The 24,858-nt window shown below is 39.9% G+C and overlaps 1 protein-coding gene across 1 annotated transcript in view; it reads left to right on the top strand.

Annotated features, from left to right (window-relative positions):
* The window catches only part of DAAM1 (dishevelled associated activator of morphogenesis 1), a 170,795-nt gene that overhangs the window by 124,622 nt on the left and 21,315 nt on the right, over nucleotides 1-24,858 (top strand). The window contains exons 13-17 of the mRNA XM_081342790.1: nucleotides 365-552; nucleotides 2,883-3,185; nucleotides 4,246-4,353; nucleotides 17,225-17,328; nucleotides 23,292-23,376. Coding sequence (XP_081198916.1) covers nucleotides 365-552; nucleotides 2,883-3,185; nucleotides 4,246-4,353; nucleotides 17,225-17,328; nucleotides 23,292-23,376 — 788 coding nt within the window. The remainder of the gene's footprint in view (nucleotides 1-364; nucleotides 553-2,882; nucleotides 3,186-4,245; nucleotides 4,354-17,224; nucleotides 17,329-23,291; nucleotides 23,377-24,858) is intronic.

The raw sequence follows: 24,858 nt of genomic DNA on the forward strand, positions 1-24,858 counted from the left end.
AGTCTGGATACAGTATGTGCAATTGCCTTCTAATAATAGAATTATTCTCACCTCTCCAAGATTTTAATCAAAATAAGTTCACTTGAAAACATGTTAAGGGGACTATTCTGCTTTGTATAGTAGGTTTTGTTAATACATTTCCTATCCAAATTGGGATAATTTACTAAATAAGCTTTATTGAACTTAGGTGATGGGGACAGGGACATATTTCAGTATGGTTATTACTCCTGGTTTATTATTCCTTCAGTTGCCATGATTTGCAATGCAGGGGGAACATCTTCCATGTTCATGCTCATGTCATGCCAATCAACAGTTCAGAAGCATTAATTGTAAATGTTTAAATATTTCCCTCCCTTTTTAAAAGAACACCATGAGCTACAGCAAAAATTGGAAAAGAAAGAGCGAGAGTGTGATGCCAAGACCCAGGAGAAGGAGGAGATGATGCAGACCTTGAATAAGATGAAGGAGAAGCTTGAAAAAGAACTCTCTGAGCATAAACAAGTGAAACAGCAAGTGGCAGACCTCACAGCACAGATCCATGAGCTTAGTAGGGTGAGGTCAAGCCCCAGACTTTCCTTGCAGTTGGGGGGAAATGTGCCATTCATTTACATTACAACTATGTGCCCATTAGAAGTAATGCTGTCAATCAAAAGGCCCGGGCAAATGAGAAAAAGAATTGATTTGTTACTGGAAAGATTATTGAAACTGCCACATACAGTATTTTAGGGGTAAGAGCCAAGAGTTCTTCATTTGCTCAGAGAGATGGGCTTTCCCGTAGTGCATAAAAGCTTTTGTAACCAGAGCAGTCAAACAGTTTTACTGTCAAGAGCTGAATTCCTGCAGGAGTAATCTCCTCTTTGGCAGAGAAGAAACCAAGTTCTACCAGCTAAGCTTCTTTTTGCCATGGTCTCACAAATCTCATCTACTCTTTCCACATTATGTATCCCAGGCCTGCTTCTTAAATGAGGTGTATGGACTAGTTAAGAAGGTTCAGCAACCCTCTGGAAATGTGAACCATTGATACAGAATAGTATCCACTACAGCAGACATGTCAAACACAAGGCCCGGGGGCCAGATCCAACCCGCAAAGTGGTTTCATGTGGCCCACGAAGCCATCTTGGAAACAGTGAGGGAACGGCCCCTGCTGCCTTGGCTCTGGCCCAGGCTGGCCAGGAGCCAATGTACAATTTTGTGGTGGTCATCTATGCTGAAATACATGCAGTCTTAGCTCCATAAGGCCATCTGGAAACAGTGAGGGACCGGCCCCTGCCGCATCGGCCCCACCCCCTGGGTGCACGCTAGGGAGGTATCACCCTTTGTGAGGAATGAAGAAATGCACCATTGCCTGGAAGTGGCCAGCACATGGCCCTGCCTACTTCGGGCAGGCTAGGGGCTGGGCAGCATTGTGCTTCTCTTCAGATTTGTGCCCCCTGGCTCAGCCTCTCGGCACTGTGAGGAGAGGGCCATGTGCTGGCCACTTCCAGACGATGGTACATTTCTTCATTCCTCATGAAGGATGACACTTCCCAGCTGCATTTCTTGCCTGTTTTTCTCCCTCCCTCATCTCAAATATTTTCCCATCACTCTGTTCGAAGGAAGGGAGGAAGGAAGGAAGGAAGGAAGGAAGGAAGGAAGGAAGGAAGGAAGGAAGGAAGGAAGGAAGGAAGGAAGGAAGGAAGGAAGGAGAGGAGAGGGAGGGTCTGAGGGAAGTCCTGCCTTAGTCCTTCCCTGCTGCCCTTTCACCATCCCCTTGCCCCCTCCTGGCCTAACCTGGGTGGTCTCCCATCCTATTGCTAAGGAAGCTTTGGAAACAAAGCCAGGTCTCCTCACATGGAGAGGAAGTGGGCCTCCCTCTTGACGTTGCCCTCATACCCATCATGAGCAACCTGGCTAAAGAGAGCAAGCACAGCAGGGCTAGGCTGGGCATTTGACCTCCGCATCACCGTCCAGCCTCCCCCCCCCCCGCATGGCCTGAGAGGAACAGTGAGGCTCTTCCAGTGGACCATGCCTCGGCACTTGCCCCAGTCCCATCTCCTTCTGCCAGAGACCCTCAGATTTGTCCCACTCCTGCCCAGGCCCCCATAAGCACCATTGATGCAAACAATGTAGAGCTGGCCATGCCCACCCAGTAGGTCACACACATTCCAGCCACGCCCAACCAGTAGGCCACGCCCACCCTGGCCACACCCACCCGGCTCGTCAAGGGTAACTGCAATGCTGATGCGGCCCTCAATGAAATTGAGTTTGACACCCCTGCACTACAGTATTTTTACTTACTGTACTTGTTTATTTACTCTCCACTTAATCTCCAAACAGCCTTCTCACTGCACACTTTGTAGAACATTTTCTGCAAAAAAGAGAGGGCCAGGACACCAGTAAGCACCAGGAGGAGGAGCAAGAGAGACAGCCCCTCCCTGATTGACTAAAGCAGGGGGGGGCTCAATTTTCTTCAGGCCTTGTAAGCCATTATTTTTTAAAAAATTCCCAGAACCTCTGATCAAGAGGCGGAGCTTTTGCAAACCATTGGCATGCCCTGTCTTTTCTACCGGACATTGGAAAAATTGCTATGACATCCCTGGCCAGTATTAAAATGAAATCACACACACACACCAATCTCATGGAACCCATCAGGTTCCTGGAGAACCCCAAGAAAAACCCTGGGCTGGAACATCCCTTTTTCCTTTCCTTTTACTGTAATCTAATTATGGATTGGAGAGACTGTACTATTTCCATATTATTGTTTGTTTGTTTGCAATTGTATAGATGGCTGAGTGATATATTGTAAACAATATTATCATAATGGGTATCATAACTGCCATCTCACTTGGCTTGATCTTGACTTGCAGTTCCTACAGCAATTATATTTTCTCTTTTTATTTCAGAGAGCTATATGTGCTCCAGTCCCTGGAGGACCCCCTCTGCCACCCGGTGCCCCTGGGGGGCCCTTACCGACAGGTTCTCTAGGATCTCTCCTCCCAGTTCCTCCTCCCCCTCCTCCTCCTGGGGCAATCCTGCCACCTCCTCCCCCTCCTCCCCCTGGGGGCCCACCCCCTCCTCCAGGACCCCCACCAATTGGAGGCCTGACTCCAGCTCCAGGAGCTCCTTTGGGATCAGCACTCAAGAGGAAAAACATCCCTCAGCCCACACATGCCCTCAAGTCCTTCAACTGGTCCAAGTTGCCTGAGGTAAGGAATCTGTTCCCGTCTGCTCCTTAGGATTGATGAATAGAATTGATTGTAGAACAGGTATACTCGGTATTCAGGTCAGGAACCCCACTCACCTTCAAATGGCTCACAAAGCAACATAAGATATGGCCACATTAAAAAAAAAGATTTAAATATGAGTGGGCAGGACAAAAAATTTCAAAAGAAATAAACACTGATGTTACTATATTTATTAAACAGTTGTCTGTATTTGCAATGGAGGTACTTTTAATATCCCAAACGTGCTTTTCCAAAAGGCAACTGGACTTTCTTTGTTGGACATAAAAGCAGCTTGAGAACTTTTTCTTGTATGAGAAGCGAAACATTTTCAACAGAAAAAAAAAGAAAGTCCAGTTGCCTTTTGGAAAAGTACCTTTCAGACAACCAGGACCTGGATAATTAAGAATCTCCATAGACAAACACTTTTAATAACGGTTATTTCCTCATACCAAAATTGATTCCCAGGTTTAAAAAAATTAAGAAAAGTACAAGTGAACAAAATTATTGGACCTGGGCTTTCATTATCTTGGCATTGGACTTCCATTACCAATTATCAGTTGGCATAATCAATTCCCATCTGACTATGCTGGGAATAAACATGAGACAGCATCGCCCTTATTTGTTGTTGTTCAGTTGCTAAGTCGCGTCCGACTCTTTGCAGCCCCATGGACCATAGCACGCCAGCCTCCCCCCCCCAATCCTCCACTTTAATTGCCTTTATATCCTTGTATAAATTTTTCCAGTGATTATTCCTGTTCAAAACTTAATGCTAGTTGAGGCAGACCTTCTTCAGCGGATCCAACTAAGCTGCTTTTATGTCCTTAATTATCCTGGAAGTGCAGCATTTTTCTGCAATGTAGAATGATTTCATTTGCCTGGCATATACATCAAAGTGATTTCACATTTATTTTTAATAAGTACAAGAAATTTGTGTATGGACCCTATTTATAGCATATGGTTTCATTTGAATGTAGTGAAATGTAGTGCAATATATTGAAAAAGTCATAGTGATGCTTCTTCCATCTTCTTCCTACCATCCTAGAACAAGTTGGAAGGTACTGTGTGGACTGGCATTGATGATGCTAAAGTATTTAAGGTGCTAGACCTTGAAGACCTTGAAAGAACATTCTCTGCTTACCAAAGGCAACAGGTAATGTGTGTGTTTCCAAGATCTTCAGGTAATCCAACACACTCTCTATTAGAAAGTAATTGGAATGAATTATTTTATTATTAATGGTTTTTTTATAAGTAACATGATTGAATGCACCTCAGCATGTTTCCACGTTGGTGGTTTTTATTGGTGGTTCATCATCTGATGATGTAGGTGTTTCCAATTGTATGTGACAGTTGGCTCTAACCTTAATATTTAAGCATGTTTGAGTAATGTTGACAAAATTGCTGGGAATGGCTAAAAACTAACACTGATGTGCATGTGAATTTTTTTCTCATTATTAAAAGTCTTTGTTCTGCAGGGATAATTTTATTTCCCCAATTAAGAAATCATTGTTTTTCAGCCACTTCTAATACAGTGTCTTTAAAATCATGTTGATAATACTTACGAAACAGAAGAGAGTAATAAACTATATTGTCCTTTAAAAAAAAGAATTGGTGATACTTCTTTTTTGTAGTTCAAATTCTTCAATGTGGTGGCTGAGCAAATTACAGTTTGAAGAAAGTATTATTGATTCCAATCACCTGCTTCACCCAATGTCCCAGTTTTCCTCTTCTAATCCAATCCTCTTCCTTGCCTTGCACATTTTATTTTCTTTCATGAATTTGGCAGGTTTACAAATCTGTTCATATATTCAGATAAAGAAACTGCAACTCTCATTTTACATATATGAGTATGTTTTGAATTTCATTGTAGGCAAATAATCAAAATAAATAAATAAATAAATAAACAATTTTTTTCCTTTTACTTTCACATAGTCAGACGAAAGCATGATTCTTGTTACTATAGGAGATTAATTCTTGCAATCCAGAAAATTATTAACATTCTCCTTACCAGCACATTCAGAGCTCATGCCTGCTTTACAGAGCATGTAGGCTTCTATGCACAATAAAGTAACCTGATAAGCAATGTGTTTATGGGGGTCTGTCCTCAGGATTGGTTTCCTATATAGGTAGTTCTTGACTTAGAACTCCAACTGAACCCAGAATTTGTTCTAAGTTGTTGCAGTCATAGGTTGAGACATAATACAACCAGACTTGATTTTATGACCATTTTTATGATGGTCATTAAACAAATTATGTGGACATAAATCCACAACAAGATGGGTGTTTTTTACCAGAAAGTGGCGAAAACTGTCGCAAATCACAATCATGTGAACATGGGATGCTGCAACCAATCATAAATGCAAGCCGGTTGTCAAGTGCCCAAAATATGATAATGTGACATAACTCTTTCCAAGGCTATTGTAATTTTGAACAGTCTTTAAGCAACTGCTTGTAAGTTGAGGGCTACCGGTAAAACATGTGAATTGGACCTCATGTGGCCAATTTGACAGGACTTATTTCAAGTATTACTTCTTGTAAGTTGAGGGCTTGTAAGTTGAGGGCTACCGGTAAAACATGTGAATTGGACTGCTTGTAAGTTGAGGGCTACCGGTAAAACATGTGAATTGGACCTCATGTGGCCAATTTGACAGGACTTATTTCAAGTATTACTTCAGTTCAGGTTTGCCTTATGAAATGCAGACCTAGTAATGTCCTCAACATCGCTATGCTGCTTGGTTGTTTCCTTCCTTGTGTAAATTGACCCTTTTATTTATTAGTCTGATCAGCTGAAGAGACTTTTTTTTCCTAGAATCTGACAAGTAAGGAAAGCAAAAATTAGTTTTAACAAAAGACAGGATCTGGAGTAAAGCAGGATCTGTTGAGGATATACAATATTAAAGAAATTAGCCTTGTCTATCCTGCTGGAATAATTTCTTGGTCTCCTGAAGGTTGAAAACTCAAGTACCAGGGAAGCAGAGCATCAATTCATAAATCTTTAGAAACTGTAGATTTTCTCTCTTCCTGTTATTAATTCAGGAAGAGATGATGTCAGTTTAAGAGCAAAGTGAATTGTCAAAAGTTATCTAGAGCTAAACTCTGCTTTTTAGAGGAGTTTTTCTTCTTAATTTCTGTCAATATTGATATTATGGATCTGAATATGGTTGTATGGAGGAATCGGAATTAAAACATTCCCAACATATGGCTATTTGACCTTCCCTTGAACATAGTCTGCACAAGGAAGCCAAAATGTCATGAAACTAAGAAGATGAGGTGGCTATTTATTTATTTATTTATTTATTTTTATTTATTTTGGATTGATTGATTGATTAATAGCAAATTCTAAACACTTTATTTGTGCAGTCACTTTAGCCTACTTAATTGGGTTGAGGGAATGGAAGATGAGTTATTGGAGATTAGGGCTGCTTCACACATAAGCCAGTTAAGAAGTACATATAGACTCCCATGCTCAGTCTGTGCAGGTAGTCGACAATTTATGCCCACAATTGGGACCAGAATTTCTATTACAAAGCAAGACAGTTCAGTGAATCGCACCCAGTTTTACAACCTTTTTCATCATGGTTGTTAAGTAAATCATTGCAGTTGCTAAGTGAATCACACAGTCATTAAATGAATCTGGGTTCCCCTATTGACTTTGCTTGTCGGAAGCCAGCTAGAAGGTCAAGAATGGCAATTGCATGACTTCAGAATGCTGCAACTGTTATAAATGCAAGCATACAAAATTTTGATCATCTGACTGTGGGGATGCTGCTATAGCCAAAAGTGCAAAGATCAGATGTTAAGTCACTTTTTTCAGTGCTTTTGTAACTTTGAATGGTCGCTAAATGAATGATTGTAGGTCAAGAATTAGTTGCAATGGGAAGATCTAGGAAGCTCACCCTTACTAGCAATAGCAATAGTACTCATATACCCTTCATAGTGCTTTAGAGCACTCTCTAAGCAGTTTACAGAATCAGCATATTGCCCCCATCAATCTAGATCCATGTTTTACCGATCTCGTAAGGATTGAAGACTGAGTCAACCTTGAGCCGGTGTGGATCGAACTCCAATACTGCAATACTGCATTCTAACCACTGCACCACCATGGCTCCTAATAAGCTAATAAGTATTAATAAATAAATAATGATGATGAATAAGTATAATGCTAATAAGTATTCCGGGAACTAGGCTCACTCACATTCAAGAAACCTAGAAATATATGATCAAACAACTGATAACTTTCTACATATGCATACAGATGTTCCAGTTTCTGAAGCAGCACTTCATTGTGTATCACATGCAAAGAACACTAGTGATTTTATGGAATCTCCAGTGAATTTAGGCAGCATTGCAGTTACTGGTTTGAAAGCTAGCTTGTTACCTTGATTTGAAACCTTAGATTCCCCAGTAATTTAAACTGAAATACTTGTAAGTCATAATCATATTTTAAATATACACACACAACAACAACAATTTCTGTAGCAAATTAATACATGAATGACTGTCTAGTAAGAAGAAAAAACTTTTTTTCTCCTGCCTTTTGTTAACATTTTTGATGTTTGCTTTGGCATAATAGTGTAAATAAAATCATGGAGCTACAGAAATATTTGGCTTTTTTATTCCATCGGCAAGCCTAGGTATTCTACCAAAGCAAAATATATTATTTCTTAACAATGCTACAAAACCTCAGAAGTAGATGAGCCAGTTTTACTTGCAGAAGATATTCAGAGTCATTTGTCAGAAGAGGTCCAATCCATTCCTATTGCTAAGACACACACTATTGAAGGAAGCAAGTTTTTCAGTACAGTCATCACTCAGCACTTGACTGCTTTTGTCGAATTTGGTATTCGACACGTTTTGAAGCAGAAATCTTGTCCCAGCATAGGTCTTTCTCCCGGTAGTTGACGTGCAAGGAAGAACTTGCTGATGTCAGCTGCTTCATCACTCGCTATTTCTTCTGGCTGAAATAGTGGGTCCCATGGTAAGTCATACGGTCTTCTCGATACTCGTTGGTTTTATTATTCGTTGTGTCTTCCAGAATGAATTACCAATGGGTACCGAGGTATCACTGTAGCCCACTTTAGTTTCTGTGAAACAATATTATGAAAATAGATGTCTGTTGCTGAAATGGGATTTTCCTTTCTCCATTTTCCCTAGAAATGATGTGAGCCGCTAGGTCTTCCACTGTTAAACCAGAATGTACTGTCCTCATATTTGATTATTATCACTGATTACCCAAGTTTTTAAAAGGCAAATTTTGGAGATCTGGATTGACTACTGTTCTTGGAATCAATATGGTGCATTTCCTAAATGCCTTGGTAATATAGAATGCTAGACTAAATTGTTTTGGCCTTAACATTCTCATGCTCTGCAAGGTTTGGAGGTTTGCCAGAAATTCTATATTGTTGTTTTGGTGGTGGCTGAATAGCAAGGGATGCAACCCTATTTCCATCCAGACCTTGCTAGATTTATTTTGATACTATTGTTTAATCAGATATTTTTCAGAGTTTTGCAAATAGCCCTAAAATTGTTGAAACATGATATAAGCATCTTTTAAGTAAATGTTAAATAATAGAGTATGACTCTTTTGGAGCAACATCTAGCAGATTGAACACACTATGTTAATTAGTTTGGATTGGGATGTTTTTGATTTTCTGAGCTAGACTCAGGTATGCTAAACACTTTTGCTTCATGTGTAAATATTTGTGCAGGAAAGATTGGCATGAATTTTGGAAAAGGATTGTTTTATTTTGGAGAAGTAAATTTTTGCATGCTTATTTGGAAAAGTAAGGGGGGAAAACATTGATAGTAGTCTTGGTGCTGTGCTTTGCTGCCAATTGTCTATTAACATGTCTTCAAACTACATGAGGGAAAGAAAGAACAGCTTATGTTGAGCTTTCTTTAAAATAAAATAGGGGCATAAATTTAAAAAGCTTCAGTTATTGACTTGGTTGCTTTAATTTTACACGTATACAGTATATAAACATAGCATGCGAGCCAGTTTGGTGTAGGGGTTAGGGCATAGAGCTAGAAACCAGGAGATGGTGAGTTTTAGTCCCACTTTAGGCACGAAGCCAGCTGAGTGATATTGGGCCAGTTACTTTCTCTCAAGGGACGCGGTGGCTCAGTGGGTTAGGACGCTGAGCTTGTCGATCAGAAGGTCGGCAGTTTGGCAGGTCGAATCCCGAGTGCCAAGTAACAGAGTGAGCGCCTGTTACTTTTCCCAGCTTCTGCCAACCTAGCAGTTCGAAAGCACATAAAAATGCAAGTAGAAAAATAGGGACCACTACGGTGGGAAGGTAACAACGTTCCGTGCGCCTTTGGCATCTAGTCATGCCGGCCACATGACCACAGAGATGTCCTCGGACAAGCGCTGGCTCTTCGGCTTTGAAACGGAGATGAGCACCGGCCCCTAGAGTCGGAAACGACTAGCACGCATGTGCGGGGGAACCTTTACCTACCTTACTTTCTCTCAGCCCTAGGAAGGAGGCAAAGGTAAGCAACTTCTGAAAAACATTGCAAAGAAAACTATGTGGGCTTGTCCAGGCAGCCCCTCTGAGAACTGGACGGAAGAAAATAGTATAATAGTAAACTAATTAAAATTTAGAACTGCACAATAAGTATTGCAGTATGTAAATTTTACAACTTTTTATAATTTTGCAGTTAGAAAAAGATCAGATTTCCCTTAAATTGCTGAAAATATCATACAAAGACAGAAGAAGAGGTGGAGGAAAGGAAACTAACTAAATTAAAATAATTGTCAAATATAATTTATTTAGAAAAGAATTAAACACAATTGCTGAAAATGGCTCTATTTGGACTGATAGATTCAGTTCAATAATTTGTATTAAAGCATGTATGCCAAACAATAGCATTAACCATACAGTTCAGTAAAATAGTAGTGTAGCAAATTTTATCAAACATATAGCATATGCTAATTTTGTGGGATTCTGGTCATGATTCTCTTCAATCCCATCTAATTAAATCTGCATAGTAGAACATCCCTTTTGCAGATTATTTTCATTTTGCTTTTCAACATGCTGATGAAGCATATCCTCAAAAGAAGAGAAAAATCCCAGAAGATGGTAATGGTGATTTATTTCTGTAATATAGCCAAGGAAATTGATGGGTAAAGTCACTAGGAGTCAAACTCAATTGCAGGGCATTAGTAATTTTACCATTTACAACTTTAGGATTATTTAGACCATGTTTACTGCAGATTCTGGAAGTTGTCATTCAAACACTTAACCAAGTGCCTTGCTGGAAAAGTCTAGTATAGACCATTGTCTCAAATGCTCAAGAAGAAATATAATCTATATCAATTATGTCATGAAATATTCCTATTGTGAATTATGTCCTTTTCTTTGTATTTTATAATCTTTTGTATTACCGGTATATAGATCTTGATATGAGGAACTCTGCTTTTGTTTTCCCTGCAAATAGGTTTCATATCAGCACATTTAAAGCTTTAAAACAGCTTAGGCATTTCATGTTAAACTTTCCATTAGAAAGGAAAGAAAGCTGTGTTAATGGCACTGCATTATGCTTGGATTTATAAAGAAAAGCTATTTTTTTCATAAAGGGGTGAAAAAAAAGGCCTACTTCGGTTTTTCTGTTAAGGGAAAGGACAAATAAAACAACACTGTCTTGCAGGCAGTATGAAAAATGCATTCAGATGTTCTGTCTTTAAGGAATAATCATCAGAATTCAAGGTCATTTCATAATAATATAAAAGCAAAGGGAGAGTATAACAATACTATTCAGTTATTGTGTTCCCACTGAGCAAAATGATAGTTTGCTTAACTGTGATTAATTGAAGGCAAGGCAAGAAATGATGGAAACTAATCAAGGAAAGAAGCAACCTAGAACAGACATGTCAAACTCGCAATGTCATGTGACATTGCGCAACATATCGGGACAGTTTTGCCATTGCTGGCAATGGGGTGGGCACGGCTTCTGGATGATGTGTCCAACCTGCAGGCTGGCAATTTGACACCCCTGACCTAGAACTAAGGAGAAATTTACTAACAGTGACAACAATTAACCAGTGGAATGGTTTGCCTGCAGAAGTTGTGGATGCTCCATCACTGGAGGCTTTTAAGAAGAGACTGGACAGCCATTTGTCTGAAATGATATAGGGCATTGGCCCTCAACCTTTTGGGCACCAGGGACCAGTTCCATGGAGAGAGGTTTTTCTGTGCACCAGAGGGGGCGTGGTTTCACATGCTGCCTGCATCCCATGGATGGGGTTTCTCTTGTTTGCATGATCTGGTTTCTGGCATGCCATGTATTGGTGCTGGTCCATGGAACAGGGAGGACCCCTGGTATAGGATCTACTGCTTGAGCAGAAGTTTGACCTCCAAAGATCCTCCTATTCTGTGTTCTATTATTAACTTTAAGTGGCTGGGTTGCTACAGCAACTAACTATAAATCATAGTTTGTAACCTACACAATTGGGTTTATACAAGATGCTAAATCAAATGCAGACACATTACATTGTGCCTTATCATTGTGTGAACTTAGCCAGTGAATACTATAGTACTTGCTGTACATTCATGTCAAATTCACACTTTATTGTTCCAAGGTGTGTATTTAACACAGCTTTGGCAAAAAGACTAAAATATATATTTCATCAAGTAGGAGAAAGGATGACTGCACATACCATTTTTGCTTTAAAATTGTCAAAAAGCAAAAGCATGGTGTAGGAGTGCTTTGCAACTCTTAAAATTGCAGTTCCCTGCATGCACATGCCAAAAATGTTGGGAAATCCAGCATGATAGCACAGCTGGCCATTCCTTTTGCTGTACCTAATAAATAGGTGATAAAATGCTGTTGAGAGTGAACTGATTTGTTTTGTTATCCTCAGTATTTGGCCAGAGTGAGCAGTTATTTCTACACAAGATTGTTTATACAGGAAACCTAGGAATTTGGTTACTTTGCTTCAGGAAAGGAGTAGTAAGAATTTAAGTATTTATTTAAGTTTTTCTTAGACTGCCCAAAAGTCACAGATATCAATAAAACATTTTACCTGAATATAACCACATATCTGCAGTGTCCACTCTCTCCAAAGTTGCAGTTTGCTAAACAAAAGAGAAAATAACTTTCGTTATTACCTTGAATGCAGCATTCAGACATAATAGAAAAAAGAATGATAATATTGGTAACCCTATTGGATTGAACTCTAAAACTCTAAACACCTCTCTGAAAAAACACCTCTCTTTTTAGTTTTGCTGTTACAAGAATAGAGAGTGTTAGGGGTACTTTTTGTGCTCCAATGGAAGAGTGTGATCCTCCATCCAAATGCATTAAAAGTTTATTGGGAAGAAGATAAGCAAGCTGAAATCATGAGGTCATGGGAACAGAGTAGTGGACAGAGACAGAAAGGTCAGGATGCAATATAGCAGTTGAGAAGAAATTAGGCAATCCCTATGCTAGTTGTGCTGTTCAAAGTTTTTGACCTTGTAATACAGGCCCAGTGCACTGGGATTAGCCCCTGAAGTCAGCTGATAAATCTGAGATACATTACATTTTGAAACAGATAGGTGTTTGAAGATCACCTTCCAGTATATATATATATATGTGAACGTTCTCTCTCTCTCTCTCTCTCTCTCTCTCTCTCTCTCTCTCTCTCTGTCTCCACACACACACACACACAAACTCGCACATACATAAACTTCCCTATTACCCATATAAATACAATTATATATGCACACACACATGAACACATCTCCCTCATTCACCTGTCTTCCTATATACACCATCCCTATGTAATTACATAAATGCATACATTACACGTACAAACCTACCCCTTCTTACTTCCCCAGGGACACAAAATATATATCCGCTTGCCATCACCATCTGCTCACCAAAAGCAACGAACATCCTTACATGTAATGGACGCCCGGACCAAATGATGAGATCTGATTCAATTATATATCGTGTTCAGGGTCTGCCAAGCACATACGCACCCCCAGTCACCCTGTTTGTAACAGCAGAGATGCTTTATACAGATAGAGCATCAGTGCAGCCTAGAGAAGTTTAGTCGCATTATCCAGTCTGCCAGAATTAGAATTAAAGTACTGTGTGGATAATGCAAAAAATAAGGCCATAAAATGTGATTGTTTGCCAGCCCTGGTTCTAACCAGAGAGCATATCTGCTCTATCTCTCCAGGTGCCTGGTGACAAGAGGAACATTAAACATCATTTTCACTAATCATTAAAATATTTATATTTAGCTATTCAAAATGCTTTCAGGCATCATGTTCCCTTTTCAGTTGTTGGATATTCAACACTTTGCTTTTAGAAAAGTGTTGTCCATAAGAGTTATTCGGCAAAGCTGTCATTATTAATAGTATTGTGCATGGATTCAATTCAGTCTTTATCAACGAAGTTTGGAAAAATGGGCTTGTTAATAATCCTTAGTGCTCACTCTGCAACTTTTCCAATCTTTATCAGTTTTAGTCCTCCTAAGCCTCCTATAGTCAAAGGCCCTTGTTAATTTATGGTTCTGATTTCATTCCAGTGACTATTGTATTTGTAATGCATATGAAACCTATCATAGTCACTATTTTAGACATTCCTGGTACTGATAATTCTATGCAAGGGTTTTTTGGTTTTTGTTTTATTTATTTTAGTTATTAAATGCATATGCTGCCCATCTCATTGTCCAATGTCACTCTCAGTGGCTTACAATGCCATCATTTCAAAAGCACTTGATTTCATCCAAGATTGCACTGTTAATGTGTAGTTCTTTTGTATCCAAGTTGCAGTCATGCTGATCCTCTGTGGTAGTTCTCCACTCTATTAATGCTATTGCTGAAATGCTCATATACAAGCATTCATATATGGCAGACATGTCAAACACAAGGCCCGGGGGCCAGATCTGGCCCGCGAAGTGGTGTCATGTGGCCCGCGAAGCCATCCTGGAAACAGTGAGGGAACGGCCCCCACTGCCTTGGCCCTGGCCCAGAGACCCTCCTCCTGCCAGAGACCCTCAGATCTGTCCCACTCCTGCCCAGGCCCCCATAGGCACCCTTGATGCGAACGATGTAGAGCTGGCCACGCCCACCCAGTATGCCACGCCCACCCCGGCCATACCCACCCGGCCCCCTGAGGGCAACCACAATGCTGATGCGGCCCTCAATGAAATTGAGTTTGACACCCCTGATATATGGGAAGAGAAAGGGCAACAGCCTCATGTAGCTTAAGTACCAATATCTGGCTGGAACTTCTTAAGATTCTGAAAGGTTGGCTTCAAAAGAGCATCGTGTAAATTGGTCTATGGGAGACAACAGTTACTGAATCACTCATTAATGTGGTTGCCATTCCGACATCCCCTTCAGTTGAAATGTGCATGACTGATGAATGAAACTGCCTCTAAAACTAGTGCCTGTTGCTTGCCTCTAACTCTCTTTTGTTGTATTCCTTCACTAACCTCTGTTGTACCATGCTTCTTGGTTTGCATTGTAATACTCATAGCTGAAATATCCAAAATGCTGTGGAGATTGTTTAGTTTCCTGTTTGCAAACTGCACAACATATATCCTTCCCAACTGTACTTTGACTCTTTTCTCTGTTTTTGTTTTGTGATTGTTCTTTTTTTTCTGTGTCCACTGAACTGCACACTTTTTTCCTGCCTATCCCCCATGCTTCTGCTCTGGCTATAGGACTTCTTTGTCAACAATAACTCCAGACAGGTAAGTTTGCTTCTGCCGAAATCTTTAGCTGGATGAGCAAGTGGTTTATGCTGATACGGTCACCTGATGAATAATTAAATGCATTTTTGTTGTTTTTAAAAAATCTTAAGAGGCCTGGGTTTAGTAGGATTTATTTTACTGTTCAGAATTATTTCACAAATCATTTAGTGGTTTACAATTATTTATTTATTTATTTATTATTTAAATTTATATACCGCCCTATTCCCGTAGGACTCAGGGCGGTTTACAGGGAAAATTAAAATACATAGTATACAAAATTAAAATCAATTAAAACTATTAATTAAATTACAGTCCCTGAAGTTAAACTAAAACCCAATTAAGTTAAATTAAATTAAAACTACTCAGTCTGGGCCAAACAGCTCGAAGAACCAGGTTTTCAAGTCCCGGCGAAATGAGCGAAGGTCGGGGGCAGTCCTGAGTTCCATGGGAAGTTGGCGACAGTGTTAATGTAGCCTTATGTATATGGAAGAACTAAAAGCCCATTTTTAAAAAATAAATCTATTTATAGCAGATATATAAAAGTACTGAAGTTTTGTGTGTCATTCAGCTCTTACAATACTGTGAAAGTTTAGAATCAGTCTAAACTGTTCTTGGGTATCTATGATTTATTTTTTACCTATTCTTATCTCTTTTTCCCCCCAACTTTTTTTCTAATTGACCAGTACTTTATTAGACAGAGTCCCTGGTTCATTCAGGAAGGGTTGGGGTGGTCAGTGGAAATGGAATTAATTTCTTTAATTTTGAAAGACTTTGTGAATATTCAGGTATATAGCCAATGGATGTAAGGTAATTATCATAAAGTACTGGGGTCTGTCAAAGAGTGCTTTATGCATAAATATTTATCTCTGTGTGCATATGTGTGTGTGTATCTGGGTGTGTTCACATTCATGTGTATGTTTCTCAGTTGATGGCAGCATCTGTCTGACCCTTTCAAGCTAAGCAGGGTCTACAGTGACCAGTTCATAGAGAGACATCTCTATAACATTTTAGGACTATGCAAATAGGTTAGCTCAGTGTCTTTCACATTTTGCAACTTTTAAGTTGTATGGACATCAACTCCCATAGTTCAGATTGGAGAATTCTGGGAATTGAAGTCCATACATCTTAAAGTTGCTAGGTTTGAAAAATACTGGGCTAGACTGCAGAAGAAACATCTTGGAAGAGATAATGACAAACTACTTCTGTGTCACTATCAAATATATATGAGTGTATGTATATATATGGACTGAACCAACTTGAAATTTGGGTTGTGTTATCTCAGATTTTCAACAAGATTTGGATGAGTATCCCAAATTCCTTCTGTGGCTGCAATCAAACAATTGTTTAGTTATGTTGAACCAGCTTTTCTCCAGAATCCTCAGATATATTTGATTTCATCTGTATCAACCTTGAATGACATTCTGGCTGGGCTTTATTGGGCATGAAATTTGAAAAGACTGCTATCCCAATGAATCCAAGCTTGTCCATTCTTGGATTTGAACTTATCCCATGTTACCTTTCCCCCCCACCCACCCCTCCGTAACTGAATCATGGTCCTACCATCTTTTCTTAAGTTACAATTATTGAAGAGCAGATCCATAGAATATCTGCTTTGCATCCAGATGTTCCCAGGCTCAAGATCTTTGATATCAAACTTGCAAAGATTCTTGTTGAAAATTTTGGAGAGTTTCTGCCAATCAGAAAGGACAATGCAGGACTGGATGGATCAAAAATCTGATTTGGCAGATAACTTTTCACCTCTTTGTTCAATGTTGAAGGTAAAAAAAGCTCTATCCGGAATTGGAATAACTTTTTGTCCATCCCAGTACTACCTGCCTTGACAGGTTAAAGTCTGTCACACCCAGGCTGTTACACATCTCAGATTGTTACACATCTCAGATGGAAATATTAGAGGCTAAACTTGGAATCTTTTGCATATGAGGAAGGTATTATGCCATTTGACAAGGGCTCTTCCATTTAAAGCATCATGAAAAGTTTCCTTTGCAATACCTCAGCTGATAGCAACCAAATCTAAATAAAATGTCACAACATATCCAGGAAAAGACAATCTGTGTTCCTCACTGTCTTTTGTTTGTGGATTCTTAAATCTTTCCATCTGGATAAATATTTATTCACTTGTAACCAATAGCCTGTTTTTCTTCTTCTGGATAACCTTCCAATTTATGGAATAGATTATTGTCTTTCCGTTAAGTTTAATCAGCAGCCTTAGTAAAGCTTCTTGACTGATGTTTGGAATATTGGCATGTGCCAGAACTTCTAAAATATCAGTGCGCATCTACTTATTAATGGATTCTTTTCATGCCTTTTGTAGAAAGAAGACTCCCTTGATGACACACTGAGTTCCAGGCATAAAGTCAAGGAGCTTTCAGTAATAGATGGTCGGAGGGCTCAGAACTGCAATATTCTGCTCTCAAGGTATCACTAATGCATTTCCCTTCTTTTGTAAGGACAAGTCCTCTTGAGCCTTGCTGTGTAAGACATTCTCTGATATTCTCTGAAAGATTGAAAATCTCTTTGATGGCCATGCCTCTTTGGTGCTCATTTTCTTTTATAGAGACAGACAGCGTTCTATACATTATATATTTGCCTATAGCAAGATTAGATAGATTCATGGTGGTTGCAACTCCCAGTGGCCACAAATAAGAAATGAAAAGAAATTGATTACCAGAGGATCTAAGGTGGAGTCAACCCAGAAAGGAACTCCACTGTGGCCTCAAGAAGAGAGGTCTGGCATCCATTGCAGTCTGCTCAAAAAGTGGCTCAAAAAAGTATACTTGGGAACAGCTTTATCCCTAAAAAGAAGATTGTACTGTATGTAGAAAAAACAGCATGTATTGAGGAGAGTCTGTACAATTGCAAATCCAGGCTTTTTAAACATAAAAAATGCAGACAATAGCCAAAGAGGTGTAATTTGGGCTGCTGCACAGATCTTTAGACTTCAATTATAATTATCTGTATGGTACCACCCAATTCAAAAAAATGTGCTTCTGAATTACAGAAAGGGCAGCAACAATGTATGTTTGAATGACCACTGTGTAAAAGTTTTGTCTTCCACCTGCCCCAGTAATCCTCCAATATATAATTGTGTTCTCAGTTTATCCATGTGTTTAAATGCTCCAATTATTTTAAGTAGTGATTGCCATCCTTGCACCCAGAATTGATTCAGTGCACAATCCAGAGCAATGCAGCACCCAGAATTGAAAGCAGCCAAATTAGAGTTTAATTGGAATCCACTATTTTAGCCACCGACACTGTGCAGAAATTTTTTTCCCTCTCTGCGTTAAAAATGTGTTGACCTGTGTGCACCATACTGTTTTCAAATGTGGCAGAGGAGATCAGCAGGAATTATTTGCAGTGGGGATGGTGCGGAGAGGGCGACGCTAATGCCATTGTGTTTCTTCCAGGCTAGCCTACCTGACAGAGGCTACGAGGATAAATTTGAGTTTGAGATTCATGTATTGTGAATAAGCCAATTCTACATATTTTCATCTGGGAGGACCATGTGAAATATCTAGACAATTACAGTTGAAATACACTGTAACTGTTTTTCTTCTTGCTCTTTTGAATTAAGGAAAGATTTTACACTTGATCGTCAAGCCAGCTCTTTATTTATTCTGTACATTTATAAAGCAAACCAGATATTGTTGGCATGCATCTCTGAAAATTTCAGCCTTGCTAGATATTTTATCTCTTTCTGCCTTGATCTCTAGCTCTGGGAAAAATGGTTGGACAGTGAGGTCATATTAGATTTCTTCTCGAACTAGGAAATATTTTTGGTTTTCCACCCTCCCACCTCTTTCTTATGAATGTAATATGTCCATATATGGTTTTGCATTTGGGGGTTGATTCTTAAACTGTATCGAACAAACCTAGACATTGTTCTTTGCACCTCAGTTAGATGTGCTCATGTTAGCTCTCATCCTTCGCTGGCTTTATAAGTCCTATTGAGGATCATTTGGCAGCATACTCTGAATACCAGCTGCTATCACCTTGATTTATAAACTTCCCAAAAGGATCTCTTTGGCCACTAGGAGAAACTTGATGCTGGATTAGATAAAGGTAGTTTGATCCAGCACTGTTTTTCTAATGGAAATGGTGGTGGTCAGGCTTAGCAACACTCTTTAATTAATTGCATCTTCCTTAATTTCAGTGTGTTTAAGATCCAGTTTTCAAATCTTCATTTGTTTCATGTGCTTCCACTATTCCAGAATCTAAAATAACACACCCTGAACTTGGGCAGCTTAGATTCCAGGCCTTGCATCTCAAATAAATCCATTTCAGAGTGGCAATATTGATTGTTTCCTCAGATGCTTTCTCAGAGGAAGCTCAAAATGCCTGTGCTTCATTTCATTCAGTTTTCAGGCCATCTCCCACCCAACTCTCTGATTAGAAATTCTCTCCAAGCCATTTTACCATTCCGGCTTCCTCATGGAAAGGGAGCATCCTATGACTTTGACATTATTCACACACACATGAAACTTGCTGGATTCACTCCCTCTTCTCAGATGATGAGAGTACTGCTTTCCATAAAGTTAAAGACAACAGTGTTGCCACTGAAAAGGGTATTGAAAAGTCAAGAGTGGTGGATTTGCCATGCCCAGATTTGGTGTACTAGAGCCAGCTTAGGAGAGCTGATAGTTAAATATTCTGCAATTCCCAGCTGAGACATGATGCCTAGTCCTCCCTCCCTCAGCTGTTTGGTAGCTATCCATGCAATGCAGCAGTGGCAGTAGAGCCAGTTGTTATGCCTTTATCAGCACACCACTGGCTATTCCTAAGCCTTTTTCCTGGCACAGGCCTATGCTTTTCATATTGAAGCATAACTAGTCAGCATCTGGTGCTTTCCCTTTCTTCCAGATATAATTCTTTCCAGACCCTCAGATCAGTTTTTAAAGTTGCTCTGCAACACAGATTTATCCAGTTTCTTAATAAGTTACTACCTAGGAAAATATTACTTTCCGTTTATATATCTGTGAAAAGTCTTTCTGCACTGGCTTGGCTCTAGTTGCAAAACATTCCCCACCCCAAAAGTATATTCTGAACCTGTTAAAGTTATGCACCCTCCCTTCTATTTTAACCCTCACAAGACTATCTGTTTGTCTCATCAAAGCTAAGCACACCCCTTTAACATCTCTTGCAAGCTGTGGCATCCCATCAACAAGTTTCATCATTTAAATCCTTGTGACAGCCAGTACTGTAACTACCTTCCATCTCAGATAGTCTGTGCTTAGCAGCAGCTGCCAACAAAGATAATTACTGTAGTTTTCTAGACAGGCCTACTGCTTTTGCTGGCCTCCTCCCCCCTGCGTTGTCAAAGAAGAGATTTTCCTATCTCCCTCCCCATCCCCTCCTATAAATGTTCTCAAGGGGCATCTTCGTGCAGGGTTTGTGTATCTTTGTTTTTCCAGGCCTAGAGTGTGAGGACCAAACACCTCCCATACATAAAAACCCCAAGACAGTCTTGCTGACACAGCAATGATTCTTTGCAAGTCCATAGAGCAGGCAGGCTCCAGAGTCCACTCCTTGGAGAGAAATACAGAACCTCTTGCAAAATATTTATTTCCCTAATTCATTATTCATTTCACTGCCAAGGGCAGACTCCCAAGTTTCCGCTCTCCACTCTGTCACACATACACATAGATTGCTATAAGTTTGTTAATGCTTATTTATTAACTAACCAAAAAGGAAACTCAGTCCAATTAAATGCATCATAAAGGTAACATTTAGAAATGTAGCAAATTTTACAATATAGAGATAGATAGACAGACTGACTGACAGACATTCCAAGATCTGCTGCAAGATAAATAAATAAAAAAACAGGCAAAATAACCAGAGAATTATTTAATTCATTAAATTAAGAATGTGCTCACTAATCATGGTGTGTTTAATTTCTTGCCCGAATTTTGAAACAGTCATATACTTAGATAGTTGTAATTTCTGTTCATATTAGCATTAATACCTAAGAATGAGAGCTATAAATAAAAGTCACCCCTGCACTGATCCCCATCAGAAATAATGTAAAACGGAGGATAAAATGGCTGTGTTTTAAGGATACCACTGGCAAACCCCCACAGTTACATCAGCTGAGATGAAACTCTACAGCAATTAAGAAACACCTCTTGCTGTGCTCACTGTTGTTAGCAGAGTAGTGAAAAAAGCACAGTAGGCTAAAGGTACAGAGAAACTCTATCAAAGGATTCACCACTTCTAACCTTGCTAAATCTCTGAAGTGAGATGATGGATCTTCCAGTTACAAGCAGTCCACTAACTCTATCCACTAATGCCTAACTTTGGATCAAGACATCTCTCCCAGAAGAGTTCCGTGTTGAGTCATAGTTGGAAACAGTTGTAAATAGGATGCGAGAACATATTCATGAGTGAGGCATTTTGTACATGCTGTTTGTAAATTGGTCTCATATAGAAATAAACTTTGTGAAGCTGGTTTCTTAACAGAATAACAGAATTGTAAGGGATCTTGGAGATTTTCTAGTTCAAACCCCTGCTCAAGCAGGCGACCCTGTGCTATTTCAGACAAGTGGTTGTCCAGTCTCTTCTTATTCTCCAGTCCCTGATTTAAGAGCCTTACCTGCTTGAAGAAACATCCCTCTCTTTCTTCTTCCAATGGGACATTTGTAATTTTTAAATTGCACGAATCACAGAGAACAGCACCAAGCAAAATTCATAAAAAGCTGTGCAAAACCAAGTATTCGTGCCTGGTGTAAATAATTAACTATGAAGTTTATATATAATATAATATTTGGTGCAGTGATTAAAGTGCTAGACCAAAAGTCAGAAAGAAGACTGTAAGTGCTAGTCCTCCCTTAGCTATAACCAGCTAGGTGACCTTGGGTTAGCTGTTTTCCCTCATCCCAACCCACTTCACAAGATTGTTGTTCTAGGTCAGGGGTAGGCAACCTCGGCTCTTTTTTTTTTATTGAAAAGTTTTAGAGTACATTTTATCTTTAACAATCCCCCCTCCCCCCACCCCTACCTATCCCTCCCTACCCCTCCCCCCATTTCCCCCTTCCCCCCCCCACTTCCCAGAGCTAAGTACAAGGTATAAAAACAAATAATTAACTATGAAGTTTATATATAATATAATATTTGGTGCAGTGATTAAAGTGCTAGACCAAAAGTCAGAAAGAAGACTGTAAGTGCTAGTCCTCCCTTAGCTATAACCAGCTAGGTGACCTTGGGTTAGCTGTTTTCCCTCATCCCAACCCACTTCACAAGATTGTTGTTCTAGGTCAGGGGTAGGCAACCTCGGCTCTTTTATGACTCATGGACTTCAACTCCCAGAATTCCTGAGTCAGCTCAGGGATTCTAGGAGTTGAAGTCCATGAGTCATAAAAGAGCCGAGGTTGCCTACCCCTGTTCTAGGTGAAATAGGAGGAAGGAGAATTATGTACCCTGACTGGAATTCTATAAAATAAAGTTGGGATGTATAATGAATAACAAAAATAATAAAATAATTAAGGAGAAAAACACAAGTCAGCTGGACTCTCTCAGAAAAAAATCACCTGGACTCTCAAAAGGTCTAGTGCACGTGTATTTAGTACATTCCAACTGATACTTCAATTTCAGTGTTTGGTATTATACTCTGGATAAAATGGGAGCTGAGGTTATAATATAAGCCATTCTGTTTATAAGTTCCTTCCCAACCTTTCGTAGTCAGTCCAAAAGAAAGTAGGAGATGGAGAGCTGGTTCACCTTCATTGACCTCCAGCCTCTTTCCTGGACAACATATTAGAAATCTTACTTTTTCACCACTGGTTTTTAATTCCTGCTGTTGTTTTTTTGCTTATCTTTTTCTACTTGCCTCCAGAAGTTTCTAGAAAGAAATTGGACAACAATTTGTCCTGAAATGATATGAGCAGGGGGTTGGACTAGAAGACCTCAAAGGTCCCTTCTAACTCTGATATTCTGTTATTCCATTGATCAGTCTTTTAGGCCAGAGGTCTTCAAACTTGGCCCTTTTATGACTTGTGGACTTCAACTCCCAGAATTCCTCAGCCAGCATGCAAGTTTGAAGACCCCTGTTTTAGGCTGTGATTTTCAAGAAGCTCAGATGAAGGGCTTCAGATGTATTGACACATCTTTTGATTTGACTCAGAACATGCCCCTCCCTGTTGATTTAAAATTAGTCTGTTTACATTGGTTTGCCCTGAAGGCAATTTCTCATGTGGGTGGATACATGAGAAGAGATATATAGGCAACCCAGCCCTATAACAACCCATAGTTTATGAATAAGCTATGATGTCAATACCTTTCTAGTCTCTAATAGTCAGGTTTTTATGTTACTGTTTTTACTGAGTTGGGTACTTTCCTGGCCGACTAACATGCTTATATAACAACGTTCTGTTGTATTGCCTTTCCAGGCTTAAACTATCAAATGATGAAATTAAACGTGCAATTTTAACAATGGATGAACAGGAGGACCTGCCAAAGGATATGCTTGAACAGGTGAGTACAGAAGGTGTTCATTTCTTGACAGAAATGTTAGAAATGCAAGTCCAGAATTCGCCATCCGGCATCTCTGCTCCCACTCTTCCAGGGCCGTTGGGTTTTTTTTCCCCCTCCTGATCTATGCAAGTAGAATAATTTAGCTGTGAGCTAAAGAAGGAACGAGGAGATGTGAAAGGGCTGCTCAGCCTTAAGAAAGTAAAAAATGTGAGAAAGAGACTCAAAAGAGCTCCACCTTAACCTTGGTGTGTTATTTAGCAGCTTTCAAGAAGCATGTCTTTTTGAATAAAAATTAGAAAGTGTAGGAGAGAAGTCTCCTTTGATGCTATCTGAATCATCCTCCATGCCACACACACACCATATTCATAGACTGCTATAGGCAGAGTTGTGGCTGATAAGTTCTGTCCCAACTGAGGAGTCAAATTGGGTGAAGAAAAATCACCCCACCTTAGCAGGTGACTAACCTGATCTGCCTGGAATGAAATCTCTGCTTTTGACAGTTCATTCTGTATTGAAATTTCACTGGCTTTATGAAAAGGGAAGATGGGAACTTGATCCACCTCAACATAATCTTTTAAGACATCCTTTCAGTTTTCTTGTACAATGCCCAGAATCAGTTGCTTTGTGAGATGGGTGGCTATATAAATTATATCAGGGGTGTCAAACACGCAATGTCACGTGACATGTCGTGCCGTATCGCAACTTTTTTGCCATTGCCAGCAATGGAGTGGGCACAGTTTTGCTCTGATGCATCTGGCCCACGGGCCAGCAGTTTGACACCCCTGCATTAGATAGAAGGATAAATAAATAATTCAAGTCCAAGTGTAACTCTCATCCTTTGAATGGATGTTACCTCTTGACTAATGTAGTCCTCAACCTACTCAGCCTTTCTGCATAGCCCAGGGGTCAGCAACCTGAAACAGTGAAAGAGCCACTCGGAACCGGTTCCCTCACAAAAGGAAAAACTGGGAGCCACAAAAAATGTGTGCACATGCGCGTACATGCGCGTACATGCACAGAACAGCGTTTGACTGAAGAGTGGAGCCAAGGTGAGATATGCACCTACCCTGCATATTTGAATTGATTGGTTGAACTTTTTTAGTCCCACTTTTTTTTGGGGGGGACTGCACATGGCAGAGGACTGGGAGCCACAGGAGACGGCTGTGCGGCTCCGGAGCCGCGGTTTGCAGACCTGTGGCATAGCCTATGGTGCTCAAATGAACCCTAATCACTGAATCCAATTGCCCGCCTGGTTAGCCATTAGCTGGCTGGGAGGGAGGGAGGCAGCCAGGCAGGCCTGTAAGATTACTTGTATCCAAGGAAATATCAATGGGACTCTTCATGATGGAACCCTCCTCCATCATTCCCACTCAAAATACATGTAATCCTCACTTGATCACATTTCAGATGATTGGCTGCTGGCTCATATATACAACTGGTCACAGCATACCATGGTAATTGCAGCAGCAGAAAATGTCAAAA

The sequence above is a fragment of the Vipera berus genome, assembly GCF_964194415.1.
Source record: "Vipera berus genome assembly, chromosome: 1".
NCBI classification, from domain to species: domain Eukaryota; kingdom Metazoa; phylum Chordata; class Lepidosauria; order Squamata; family Viperidae; genus Vipera; species Vipera berus.